The sequence below is a fragment of the Magallana gigas genome, chromosome 4, assembly GCF_963853765.1.
Source record: "Magallana gigas chromosome 4, xbMagGiga1.1, whole genome shotgun sequence".
NCBI lineage: Eukaryota > Metazoa > Mollusca > Bivalvia > Ostreida > Ostreidae > Magallana > Magallana gigas.
Window position 1 is genome coordinate 16,790,452 of NC_088856.1, and position 13,357 is coordinate 16,803,808.

Here is a 13,357-nt window from a genome sequence, read left to right on the forward strand (position 1 = left end):
TAGGTCCCAGTGACTTCGTTATAACGGAGTTTTGCTGTAGATACAACAACTGTCGTCCGAGTTCAGTTCACTCTGCCCTATATACAAGAGGACGTACCTGTAGAGAGGTGGCCTGGTACTTGTGGTACTCTGTGTTGGCCTTCAGATCGTCAATGTCAATAGTGGGCAGACCGGATATCAGAAGCTCTAGCTCTTGTTCATTGAAAATGGAGATGAGGCGTTTAGGAATGATATCATAGAAGCCCTCCATAAAAGCATTGAGCTGCTGGCGTATGGCTCCAGTCATCTTCATCTGACACACTAACTTCACATAATCCTTCTTGTTGTCCTCGTTCACAGAGAGGTTCCTACCCCCAGGCTTCAAGTCCCGGACCTCAGTCACACCAAACTCTTCAATCTACAAAAATCAGGATATAGAATCTCTTACAATTATCTCACATTAAACCAAAATATTCAATCATTCACTTTGTGCCGAATAAAATATCTAATTTTAATGGAATTCGTTGTGAATTGAATAGAGTGTTAAGCTCAATTTCTTTCTCACCTCTGTGCTAAATGTGAGATCGTATCCAAGATCTGAAACATTATTTTCCGTCAAGAATACCAAACCCTGGTAGAAAGAATAGTCTTCACTTTCCATGTCTGTGTACCTGTGAAAACAGAAACACTTCCTATCAATATTTATTCTTCACATCAAAAAACCCAGGAAACTCTCATACAAAGTGGCTTTTCTTTTTATGCAGCCATGATGATTATTAAATTATGAACAGTTTAAAATTCAAAGCATACATGAACAATGTACAACGTTCTGTGGAAAGAAAGGGACACTCACTTGACAGTCTGGCCTATGATATGTTTGTAGAATGACCGAGTGAAGTAGCACTCCAGAAGCTTGTTATCGTACACAGCCTTGGCGATGATGCGACCCACGAACTTGTAGTAGCTGAGGTGGTTGCTGTTGCAGTGAGAGGACGGGTTGATTGTGTAGGTGACCCTGTCTCCTGGTGATGTACTGAACAGAGCATACATGGGGTTGAAGATTTCCCTGGATATGATGATGTACCACTCTCTTAGCAAGCCTCCAGCATCTTGACCCTCTTCACCTGTTAACACAGATCACCATAAACATTAAATAAGAAATACAGCACAAGTGGAAAATCCATAAAAATATTGAAGAAGCCGATATATATTGTCAATGAATGTACCCTCAAACACAATGTAGAATCTGTGCTTCCATTCATCAGCGGTGCGTCTGAAGAGTTCCCGGAAGGAATCCTCAAACACATGCTCTCTCCTGACATGTACAGCCAAGTCTTCTCTCCTCATTCCCTCGTCCAGTCGCTCTAGTTCCTGTCTGAAGTACCGCCGCTTCACATCAAAGTCCAGGATACGGGTGTGGTCGACCAGCACGGAGAACGGTCCGTCAGACAGGGGGGTGGTGGACTGACGCAGAATCTGGTTCAGAACTGTTCTGTGGGTCTCTGAAAACAAACATATACATGTAATTGTCTGTTGTTTACAACACTAAAACATAAAGAAACCAACTTTTTGTCAAAGAAGATACACATGTACATGTTCAAATTAAGCAAATTTTCAAAAGCCAATCATATATATCTGTTTTGATTTTTTTTAGTATCCACATGAAAAGAGAATTTGTTACTCTGTGTTATTAGGAGCCAACCTCCCTGTCAGTACAGATTGACCATAACTAGGCGTTTTTTCAAACAAACACAACCTTACCAGCAAACTTGAGGAACTTCTGTGTGTCTGGGGGTAGCGCTGTGAGAGAGGACACAGACGTGATGGAGCCATCCCGTTGGACAGGGGCAGGATTCTCGCTCCCAGGGGCTGCAGGCGAGGCCGGGGCCAGGTCCATGTTGAGATGTGCCAGCTGATCCTCCCGCCTCGGTGTTCTCTGGTCCTGAGATTTCGCATCCTTCTCCCCTATAACAGAGAATTCTTACTGATGAATTACATGATGGCTATCATTATAACGGCAAAATCAAATAAATCAATCTCCTACTACAATGTCTTCTATTTTAATCATCTTTTACATTGAAATACATACAGAGGTAAATATCCAGCTTACATGTGAATATGTACTTTGTTTTTATATGTTGTCAATTCTAAAGTTTTTATGTGACACCCAACTGTTTATGGTGAGCAAACTCAAATGTTTAGTACTTAGTATATTGATAAAATGTGTGACCAGTTGCTTAACTACCCATTTTCTATGTAGATAAACAATTTGATCAATGATTGTATATGCACTGTCCTGCTATATGATTGAATTCTAAGTAGCATACACACCAGCATGAACAATGAAGAAGGCCTCGACTGCCGGCTGTAGGATGAGGACCGCATGGTGGTCCGGGGTCTTAGCAAGCTCTGTCAGACAGTCCCCCAGGGTGTTCCACAACTCCTCCAGCCCCAGCTGGTCACTCAGAGACTGCTGGGGAGGGGCAGACTCCTCAGTCTTCTCTTGAGGGGATGTGGAGGGCCCTAATATAACAGAAGTGTAGAGCATGTTTAAAAGCAATTTCAAATTTGCTCTTTGTAAGTATACATCACATTTCTCTCTTTCTTTTTTTTAAATATTTACAGAATTTATTCAAATAATACATGTATTTTTTCAAATGTGTTTTAAACATACCAGTTGTGATAGTACCAAAGCTTTGAATACATATAGATGCATTTTCCATATAATAAATGGAAATCATGGAAAGTTATCAGTTAAACTGTCCTTTTGTGGTGTTGTTACCTACCTGATTGATCTACATCCATCGGAGAGTCGGGGTTGGCATCGACTGGGGGTGGGTTGTTGGCCGGTTGTCCCTCTTGTGCCTGCTCAGCTGGCTGGTCCGAGGGGGCACTGCTGCTGCTGGAATCCTGTCAACATTTACAGACAAGGTACAGTCAGAGTATGCATTGGGCTATATGTTAGACATCGCATGTTAGCTGGTGTTATAAAACATCCCTGCTTAGTCAGTTCAGTACTTCTTAGAGGATAAATATGAAATTATCATGACTAATCAATATAATTCAATCATCATTACTGACTGCAGGGCTGTCAAAATCTGCAAGGTGCAAGATAAATGTATATGTAAATATAAAAGGGGGACATATACCTGCTGTTGCCGGGCCTGGTTCTGCTGCTCTGAGCGACGTCCAACCATGTCCATGATTGCTTCAGCCTCTGCCTCGAGGGCTGCCATTGCCTCCGTGATACTGCTCAGGTCTCGCTCTGAATACAGAGACAGTCAAATCTTTATCCACACATATACACTTTACACACAAGAACTGTATTCTGAAGGCATTACTTAATCTCAACTTTTTGGGAAGTGCTAAAAATTTTCACATGATATTTATATGATTTTAAAATGCATGATAAATACTATAAATGTTGAAAATTAATAAACTGAAAAAAATTAAAAAGAATATAAATGCATATATATTTATCTATGTATTGATTATCATATTGTATCTTAGATAAGTCATACCAGTGACACAACACTGATTTGGTTTTTTGGTGTTTTTTTTTTTAAAACAACATGTAGAAATACATGCATTCAGTTTTAAAGAACAATCATAAATTAAATTCAAAGAAACACAAATCTATCTATGCTATTTCCTATTAACCCCCTTATAACCATCTGCACACTTACCCCCTCTCCTGGCAGTCCGTTTGACCTGTATTTTGGCCGCGTCTCGTAGCTGGATGATGACCTTGAGGATCCTCAGGAAGAACTGTTGGCTGGAGGTCTTGCTGGTCAGGAGGGACATGGAGGGCAGCTGTAGCTCCCGGCCAGCCTTGATCTTTTTGGGGGCTGCCACCACAACACTGGCACTTGGGTTATACCTGTAATGTATACATCTGTGTGAATCACAATGGTCAATACAAGAAAGTGATTAAACGACCAAGTCATTTCACTTTCTAAATTCAAGTTCCATTGTTACAAGTGTACAAGAAAAGCTCAAGTTTTGGGAAATTTGGGAGTAATTGGCATTCAAAGAGACAGATGACAAGAATTCATGTTATCTTAACTCGACCCAAATTCCTTAATAGTTAAGTATTTGGTGTGAAGCAAGATGTTGATGTTGCTGCCTATTCAAGATGCCAAAATATTGACACACTTTACCATCAAGCGAGACAGCATATAAATGTAGTTTGCCAAGATTGTTTAATTTGATTTTCAATATTTTGTTTGATTTGGCTATAATATATAATATCATACACAGTTGCAAAATTTCATCAATAGTATAAACTGATCTAAATTCTAATATGTTTAGAATTGTACAATCTGGTTGAAATTTTGAAGAGGATAATACTATGTAATCTACATTAAATATTTGATTTTTGTCATAATCTCAGGTTTTTTTCTTCCTGTCTGTCTATAGCTTAATCTTTATCATCTTTTAAAATTAAACACGAGAAAAGCTGTCAATGTGACAGCAAACTGGGTTTTCTTTTGTATGAACAGTATTTACAATCCATTTGTCAACCCTGAATTGATGAACACTACATATACAGAGAAATAGGGTACTTTATATGCAATATTTTGCCGAAAAATACTGCTTAGTTCAACAGATGGTATATTTTTCGTCAATTATCAACAAAAAAATCCAAGAAATATGCACATCTCTCATATCTGTACTTGATTAATCTGATAAAAACAACAACTTTCTATCTTGAAAACTGAAGATTTATCTGTACAGTAGGGGTATATTTTTGGCAGCAGCCCACGCACCCTCCCGCCCACTCGCCATTTTCACCATTTTAATGACAAGGTTTTACCTTTGAAAAACCCGATTAAAAAGAGACATAAGAATTTCTTTTTTGGTGGTTCAATATCAACATGCTAACAAGGAGGTGACAATTGCAGAAGAAATAATGTCTACCTACAATTACCTTTATATACTGAAACTGTAATCTTAACTCGACCCAAATTCCTTAATAGTTAAGTATTTGGTGTGAAGCAAGATGTTGATGTTGCTGCCTATTCAAGATGCCAAAGTATTGACACACTTTACCATCAAGCGAGACAGCATGAACAAGGAGAGAACTTGCTTGTCCTGTATGTAGCCTTTAGAGGACTGTGAGCACACACTAACTAATGACAGTAGAGTACTTGACTGTCCTGTATGTAGCCTTTAGAGGACTTTGTGCACACACTAACTAATGATAGTAGAGCACTTACCTGTCCTGTATGTAGCCTTTAGAGGACTGTGAGGGCGTGGTCTCCATGTCCTTGTCATCCTCTAGGTCTTTGTTCTTTTTTGTAAATTCACTCAGTTCCTCCAACAACGACCTGATAAACATGGACGTACATGTACATCAATCACAATCTAGGACTGTTTTATACTGTGGTAGTCATAACATTAACTTATCACTGTATACAGGGTTATTTTCGCCCCTTGTAATTTTCGCCCTTTAAAGGGGCATGGTCACGATTTTGGTCAAAAATATTTTTTCCGATTTTAATGTTTACAATGCTTCAGTAAGGCATTGTTAATAAACAACCAAAATTTGTGTGTCGTTCGTTGAGTTATAAGGGAGTTACAGAGCTTACAATTCTTTGCTATGTAAACAAAGCTTTTGTTTACGTTTGGAATGTTCAGGTGAAAATTCCAGTTTTAGATCTAAAATGTATGTGTATAACGTTAAGAACTGTCTATTTGTGTATCAAATGAATAAGAACATAGACAAATTAGTTTGAAAAAGATTTTTTACTGGTATATTGAACATACATAAACAAAACAGGGCACGAGCCTTGTTTACATGTCAAAGACTTGAGATTCCTGTATCTTGCTTATAACTCTACGACTGACTCTCAGATTTCATTTGATCATTAGAAATGCATTCCTATTAAAGCTTTGTAAATAAGAAAATCAGAAAATTAGAATTTGACCAAAATCGTGACCATGCCCCTTTAACACTTGCAAATTGTTTGCCCCATCTTGAATTTGCCCAGACACAGTTATGTTTAAAGAGAAATAGTTTGAGAGTTTGGAATTCACCCAGTCGTAAATTCGCTCGCTGACAACGAGGGTGAAAGGGGACAAAATAAGACAGGGGCAAATATTTCCCTGTATACAGTAACTAGTAACTGTTTTACTGTCATAAACTTTTTAACTAGTATCTGTTTAATAATGAATGGTTGTTTTGTACTAAATAGAGAATATTTAAATTTAAGTTTTGCCAAACACTTCACTTCTTGAAAAAGTTATAATGCATAATCCTTTCGTTTCTGATCTCACTTAACAACTCCTGACTGACACAGACCCGGTATGATTACAACTTTGATTATAAGTACAGACCTGATATGAGTACAGACTGTCATGCCGAGGACCCTGGCCCCCTCCAGCAGAAGTTTGAGGACCGCCTGGCGCGTCGCATTATTGGCCCAGGACAACTGTAACAGTAAGTTTGTGGCGTCCTCTAGTCCTTCCTCAGAGCAGGACTTGGAAGTCAGCACCTAAATGTAGGGTAAAACAGTTTGAAACTCAGCCATCCTTTCATGGTAAAATTTTATCTAATTTTATATACTAAATATAAATGAATATAGTATTAAGGAAATACAAAATAATACATTTCTCAAAGAAACATATTTTTATATACTGTACATGCATATGAACTGTTCACATAAAACAAAGCAATGACATATCCAACTTGAAAAATATCTTTGCTTCATCAGAAAGATACATGAAATACCCCTATCAGCATGGATTCTTGTATGTAAACAAAGAGATAGTTAAGGACTAGAACAGAACTCACCTGTACAGCTAACTGTAGCCTGTCCTCTAACACCACCGATCCTTCTTCTTTCACTGAAAACAAGACACCAAACACTATAAATTCACAGATGGTGACCTTCAATAGCACATTCACAAAGAAAACTGTCTCACAAAAATTGCAGGCACTGCTTAGCCTGGTGCTTTCAGATTTTCACATAAAGACATATAATGTTTACTTTTTCTTGTTTCAAAACTGCTCAAAGTTGAGAGGAATGTGATGATGATGGCCAGGGCTCTACATTAACTTTTTTTCCTACTTGTCCATTTGGACAAGTGACCAAGATATTTACTTGTCCGAACTTCAACTTCACTTGTCCAAAAAATTTTCAGTATTAAAGATCAAATATTGTCAACTTGAAAACTACAGTTCTGTATTACTAAAATAAAGTCATTTATTGATTATTCTTCCCATAATTAATAACCTGACTTCTTAAATGGAAACTTAAAGTGTCTTTCCTAAATGTATTGGTTCCATATAACATTAAACATGATTTGTCAGCTGTAGCTTTGTCATGGCAAATTACAAGACATTTTAAATTTTAAAATACATGTTACTCTTAAATTGATTTCTCATCTGTTTTTTAAACTAAACATAAAAAGTCCTCATAGTCTATCAATGATGAATGAAACCTAATATAAATTACATTTCTTTCCATAATCCTTTAAGTTTATCTTTGCTACCTATTCTTCCTTTCTTTTTGATAACATGTGTGTTTGGTACTGTGTAAGAACTAAGATCCACATCTTTACAGTTCAATATTGAAAGTTGTTTGTAATTAGTGAACTTCAATCCCGATCAAGAGTAACTCAATTGCATATTAATTTGAAGTCGGGATCGAAATTCAAAATAACTAATCGATAAACTTATAACGGGACTACGGATAAACTTATCACAAAACTTTCTTTACTTTTTAAAATGTTGGAGACTTCTTTACATAAAAATGCACTTGTACAGTCGGACAAGTGGCAAGCAATATTCACTTGTCCGTTTATTTTTTTAACTGGTACCGGACAAGCGTTAATGTCGAGCCCTGATGGCCTTACCTTTGACCTCCTCCTTCTTCTCCTCTACTACTGGAGGTTTGGTGGTACTGACACCCCTAGAAACCACAGTTGGAGTGGTCTGTGTACCACCTGCAGTGGTGGAAGTGGTTGTAGTGGTAGCGGTAGCAGTACCACTTGCTGCTGCAGTGGTCATCAGACCTGCTCCAGTGACCCCCGTAGTCGTTGACGTGATACCGGCGGTAGACGTGTTGCGCGTAACATCGGGGAGAGCCAAGGATACAAGGCCTAACAGTCTCAATAACCGGTCTGTTAACAACTGACTCCGCTTTATCACTGGGTGCGACAACATGAACATCAACTGTCCCAGGGGAGAGGAGTCGTAACTAAAGAAGTTGGCCTCCCCGTCAACATTGCTGGCTGTCTTCTGAACACTTTTACCTTTCTTGTTTGCATTTAAGCTGTCCAGTTTGATCAAGAGATCCCAGAAATCTGTCTCTGTTGTTGTTGTTGAATCTTTGGCACTTTTAGGACTAGTACTAGTAGAGGAGCTAGATGTTTTTGTTTTACTCTCACTATCTGTCTTACCCTCTTCACCATGTTCATTGCACTTTTCAACTTCCTTCACTTTTGAAGTTGGAAGAAACTGACTGGGGAATATTTTAGCTAGTGCTATCAGAGTGTCTAACACATGCCTACACACCACAGGAGAAGCCTGGTCATGGATAGTCACAGAGCCAGGACAGCTCCCAGATAAGTGTTTTTTGCCCGTTTTATGAATTTGAAAGACGTTGGCTCTACAACCAAGAGCAGCCTCCAGACTTATGGACAGCCAGGAGCCCTGATTTTTTGTGTCACTTTTAACTGTCAACTCACTCTCCGTCGCCAGCTTCTTCTTTCCTTTCTCTCGTGCAGATTTCTCATCCTCCAATCGACAGTCGCCCGTTTTTTGCAGAATGGACAACAAAGCTCTGATGACCCACATCCTTGTGGGTCCATGATAACACAGGTTGCGTAACACTCTATGTAATCTCGTTGTGTTCAACTTCGGCTCGTCCACAAACAACAGAACAAGTAAACACGTTAAGGCCTCATGATCCAGTAGGTGTCGCCCGCGTAATTTTACTGCATTCTGATTGGAGCTTGAGCTGGGTCCGTTGAGACGGCTGGACGCCCACGTCCACTGAGTGCCACTGCGGGGGAGTGCTCGAATGGCCAACCTTCCTCCTCCCAGACGACCCCCAAAACCTGGAATAAAGTTAACACTGAATTACACACCCATTCTCTTCAAAGCATTTAAAAATAATTCATGGAAGAGAGTTGAATAACAAAATTCTGCTATAGAATGATCATTACATAATACAAATCCTATAGTAAAATAATGCTGCATAAAACACCATTCTCATCAATTTGTTTTTAATGTCAATTACAAAATAGTTATTTTACCATGACAGAATTAATTTGGTGCATCATTATGAAAGTTTATAGTAAATGAAACAAATATAAATGATTCAAATTCAAAGAAAAATTTCATAAAGAACATTAAGCAATTCTGTATGTCACAAATAATACGTGAAAACGTTTTTTTAATTCCCAACTCTTTTAAAACATGCAAAATCAGGAAATGTATTATAAATTAACAAGCATTTGATAAAAAAAAATTGTTCACATGAAATAATCCCTTAATTTCAATAGTCCATCTGAAATCTTTCTGAAGATAATACTTTTGAAAAATCTACAGCACAAAAAGATCCTTCATAATTACTGCAGAAGAGAGGTTTAGGTAACAGTTTAACATCCACTGATATAAATTATGGACTATCTAGAAGAAGCTCTAGCACCTACATGCAGATCGAAAGGGTTCATACATACTGTGGAATCATTAGAATTCGTGGTGGCTCAATTTTGTGGTATGTGGGTAGCCCTCCCCCACGAATTTAAATCCTCGACGAAAACATTTTTAGTAAAAGTTATCTTTGTTACTGAAACAGTAACCGATGCATCCACAAAATTACAACCCACAAATGACCAAAAAAAGTCACAATCCACAAAAATTGGCCCCCATGAATTTATATGATTCCACAGTATACTTGCATATATACATTGCATCCATACAAAGGACAATAGTAAGCCTCTCTTGTTTGATTAAGAAAAAAGGTCAACTTTCTGACATTCTGAAACTATTTATCTTCTAGAGTAATGTTTTCAATTGAATAAAGATAGTGTAAGTGTTCAGATGATGAGTTATTGAATTTTCAAAACAGAACTTCCAACTCTAGTACACGTAGTATTACCAATTCTTCCAATATTTCTTCTAAATGTGCATAACAAAGTCTATTTCATTTGGGCCAAAAAAAAAAAGAGATGTGTAAAATCATTGGGGATAAATAAAATTATGGGATGGATACATGTAAACAAAAAAAAATAGAGCAACAATGCCCTAAAAACAAGCACCTGAATGTCTAAGAATAGCTGACAGAGAACCTGCACCGGCGGCCTGGGCAAACAGCCTCTCCTGCATCAGCCTGCGGTGTCTCTCCTCCAGCTCGCGGCGCAGAGCTTGGGCCTCAGCGGCAAGGTCAGGGGGCAGTACTGCCACTGTGCTGTCATCCATGTCTGCCAGCACCTGCTGCCGTAGGGAGCTGGGAAGGGAGGCCAAGAAGCTGACCGGGTCCACGGGGGCCTCCGCATTAGCCGTGGTCTGCTGCTGTACGGCGGCCATCCGAGCCTGCTCTGTTCTTTGTTGTGCAAGCACCTGCAAGTATTTACATGATATATGCCAAAAAATACATGAAAAGGTGGTTAGAGCAGAAATGTCTTTATCTATAGTTCATATATAGAATGCAGTTATTGCTTTTTTTCTTTCAATATTTATGTGTCTGCTCTGTTCTTTGTTGTGCCAGTATAGGTATTAACTTGATGCAAGCAGATATAAAAAGAAAATATTTTCATTTAAATATAATTGAAATGAAAATGGCCTAAATGACATGACACCAATGGAAAAATGATGTTCTAGCCTTTTGTGCCTCCTGGCACACAGAGAATTAAAGTTAAGGTAGAGGAAACGGAAATGTTTTTCTGAATAACTCATTCATAATGCTGTTGTTGTTTTATCTCAATGTTTCTAAAATTTTCAACTTCTTGAATGTCTCTCTGGCCGTTGTAAAATGCTTAATAACAAAAAATCCAAACATAAAACATAGGTAGTGATCAGATGAAACAGCTTCATGTATTCACTAGTACTATAGCTGTAATATAAAAGTTTATACTCTGTCAGTTCAGTACTTCTTAGAGGATATTGCAACTCAGGAATCACGCAGATTTGTATCATCACAACTGACATCTTACAAGTATTACCCCAACCCCTTCATAATTCTTTCCTTTCAATGTAATTGCTAATGAGAATGTAAAAGGCAGGTGTTATTACCTCCTCCTGGATATTGGGTGGCAGAGCTGCTAGGAACTCGGGGCTGACTTGGAGTGAGCCGGTGGATTGGGCAGTCTGGGCCTGCTCCCTGGCACTCTGTCGAATCCTCTGTAGCCTCATTTGTTCTGCTATAACCTCCTGTCGTATGTTTTCCGGCAGTGCTTCCAAAAATGATGGGTCCACACCATCTGGAAATTCTGCATATAATCAACACACATAATGGAGTGGACACAATTTCTCATCTTATATCATATGTACTCTCTTTACTTAGATGGAGTGCTTCCTCCTTTCCAACTGTTAAGTTCATCACTAAATGCATTCAAGAACAAGACCATACACTTGAGTATGCATACAATGAAAATTCTACAGACAACATTTTAATTGGGCAGAAGTTTTATACATTAAAATACTGGGCGAATTCAAATGTCTCAAATTATCTCTACTAAAATAATTGTGTCTTGGCAAATTTTAAGATGGGGCGAAACTGTTTGGAAGTGTAGAACGGCAAAAATAACCCTGTTTTCACATTCACGGACTTCCTTCTTACCTCCGAATCCATCAAGAGCTGAACCAGACTGTACATTGGAGGCACTTGATGGAGCAGGTGCCCCTTCCTCGCCGACTGCTGAGGAACTCCCTGCCTCTCCCCCAGTAGACAGGATGCTGGAGGGGACGTTGATCGAGGCACTGAGAGCCCCCATCATGCTGCTAGTAAGGGCTGACAGATTGACTGGGGGATCATTACCTGTGGTGCTTTGTGGGAAGAGGCTGGAGGAGAAGCCATGGTATGCTGGAGGGGTACCGATACCTGCCGTGTCTATGGTCAGGGCACTAAATTATAGATTAGATAATACTTCAATCAATGTGAATCAGATAAATCTCAAAAGTAAAAAGACCTATTAAAATTGAATCCATAACAGATATTAATGTAATATGTTTATATAAGAGAAGGGCAAGATTGAATATTTGACATACTTTGCAATGTTGTCCAAGACACCTGAAGGCTGTGACCCACTGGATGAATTAGTGGTAGTAGCATCAGCAACATTTCCTGAATTCAATTCCTCTGAACTCTCTGCCAATTTATAAACTCACAAAAATGAAGAAACCAGAAAATAAAATAGGTGTTTAAAATTAAAGTTAAAAGAAAATTAACACCCCCCCCCCCCCCTTTTTAAAAAATAACTTCAGACACAAACCTGAAGACTGCACTGTGACGGCATCAGAACTGCTGATGGCTGAAGTCTCCTCTGGTGTGATACTGCCTTCCAGGGTGGGTGGAGGCACTGACTCCTGTCCCAATCCCTGGGGGAGATTATCAATGGATGAGCTGGAGAGAGGGGAGTCAGGGATCAAATCCTCTGACAGCAACAGAGAGGCTAGGTTACAGGGACCACTTGGAGTACTAAAAGAAAAACCCAACCTATTTAAAACAGATTCCTCTCTTTGTGAATTACATATTATCACATCATCATAGTACAGAGTATTTCTATAATCCTATCTACTCCTGCAAATCAATGTATAATGCAGTTGTGGCCATATTTTTTTTTTAATCATTATCAAAACAGAACAAAGGCTGTTAAAATTGCTCTTATCTACTCAAATATGTTTAATCAAGTTAAGTTCCTCCCTTTGTCAGTTCAGTACTTCTTAAAGGATATTGCAGCTCAGGAATCATGCAAATGCTAATCATCACAACTGACATCCAAGAGTTCAAACACAGTTAAGACATATTAAACACTGTACAGGAGGTGGTACATTGTATGTTCACTCGGCCATAACTTACCTTCCTGAGAAAGAAGACACGGGGCGGTGGTAGTCCACCACGGGAGCATTGGGAGCCACGGCAGGCATGGTGACGGCAGGGGTGGTGAATGTATTCGCTGGGGCTCCAACAGAGGCTGGAGGTGGTGCCGACTGGCCCTGGGGTAGGGCCAAGATGTCCTCCACAACAGCTGTGGCTATCAGCTCCGCAGCAGCAGCTGCTTCAGAGGCACCTAAATATTATCAGTATCAGTGGGTTAATCAATCTTGTCGAGAAGTCAGTAAAACTGTCACAACATATTCTTGTACTGCATAGTGTAATCAAAGCTCTTGTCAACAACATTATGTAAACTAATCAAACTACATGTA

General features: G+C 39.0%; 1 protein-coding gene and 1 non-coding gene across 8 annotated transcripts in view; both read right to left on the bottom strand.

The window, feature by feature from the left end:
• Positions 1 to 13,357, bottom strand: part of LOC105318881 (E3 ubiquitin-protein ligase HUWE1) — a 55,700-nt gene that overhangs the window by 1,983 nt on the left and 40,360 nt on the right. For 6 of the 7 annotated variants that reach the window (XM_066081464.1, XM_034450616.2, XM_066081465.1 and 3 more), the window contains 19 exons: positions 13,011 to 13,221; positions 12,424 to 12,629; positions 12,200 to 12,299; positions 11,772 to 12,055; positions 11,225 to 11,421; positions 10,252 to 10,552; positions 7,840 to 9,045; positions 6,776 to 6,828; positions 6,319 to 6,476; positions 5,199 to 5,309; positions 3,666 to 3,859; positions 3,129 to 3,244; positions 2,766 to 2,889; positions 2,311 to 2,502; positions 1,741 to 1,944; positions 1,206 to 1,481; positions 833 to 1,103; positions 545 to 650; positions 98 to 397 (listed from right to left, as the gene is read on the bottom strand). In XM_066081464.1, the coding sequence (XP_065937536.1) occupies positions 98 to 397; positions 545 to 650; positions 833 to 1,103; positions 1,206 to 1,481; positions 1,741 to 1,944; positions 2,311 to 2,502; positions 2,766 to 2,889; positions 3,129 to 3,244; positions 3,666 to 3,859; positions 5,199 to 5,309; positions 6,319 to 6,476; positions 6,776 to 6,828; positions 7,840 to 9,045; positions 10,252 to 10,552; positions 11,225 to 11,421; positions 11,772 to 12,055; positions 12,200 to 12,299; positions 12,424 to 12,629; positions 13,011 to 13,221 (4,610 nt within the window). The remainder of the gene's footprint in view (positions 1 to 97; positions 398 to 544; positions 651 to 832; positions 1,104 to 1,205; positions 1,482 to 1,740; positions 1,945 to 2,310; positions 2,503 to 2,765; positions 2,890 to 3,128; positions 3,245 to 3,665; positions 3,860 to 5,198; positions 5,310 to 6,318; positions 6,477 to 6,775; positions 6,829 to 7,839; positions 9,046 to 10,251; positions 10,553 to 11,224; positions 11,422 to 11,771; positions 12,056 to 12,199; positions 12,300 to 12,423; positions 12,630 to 13,010; positions 13,222 to 13,357) is intronic. The other variant, XM_034450617.2, reaches the window with a different exon arrangement.
• Positions 2,987 to 3,056, bottom strand: LOC117683347 (small nucleolar RNA SNORD61). The gene has a single exon (XR_004597414.2). It is a non-coding gene; the product is annotated as a small nucleolar RNA SNORD61 (small nucleolar RNA).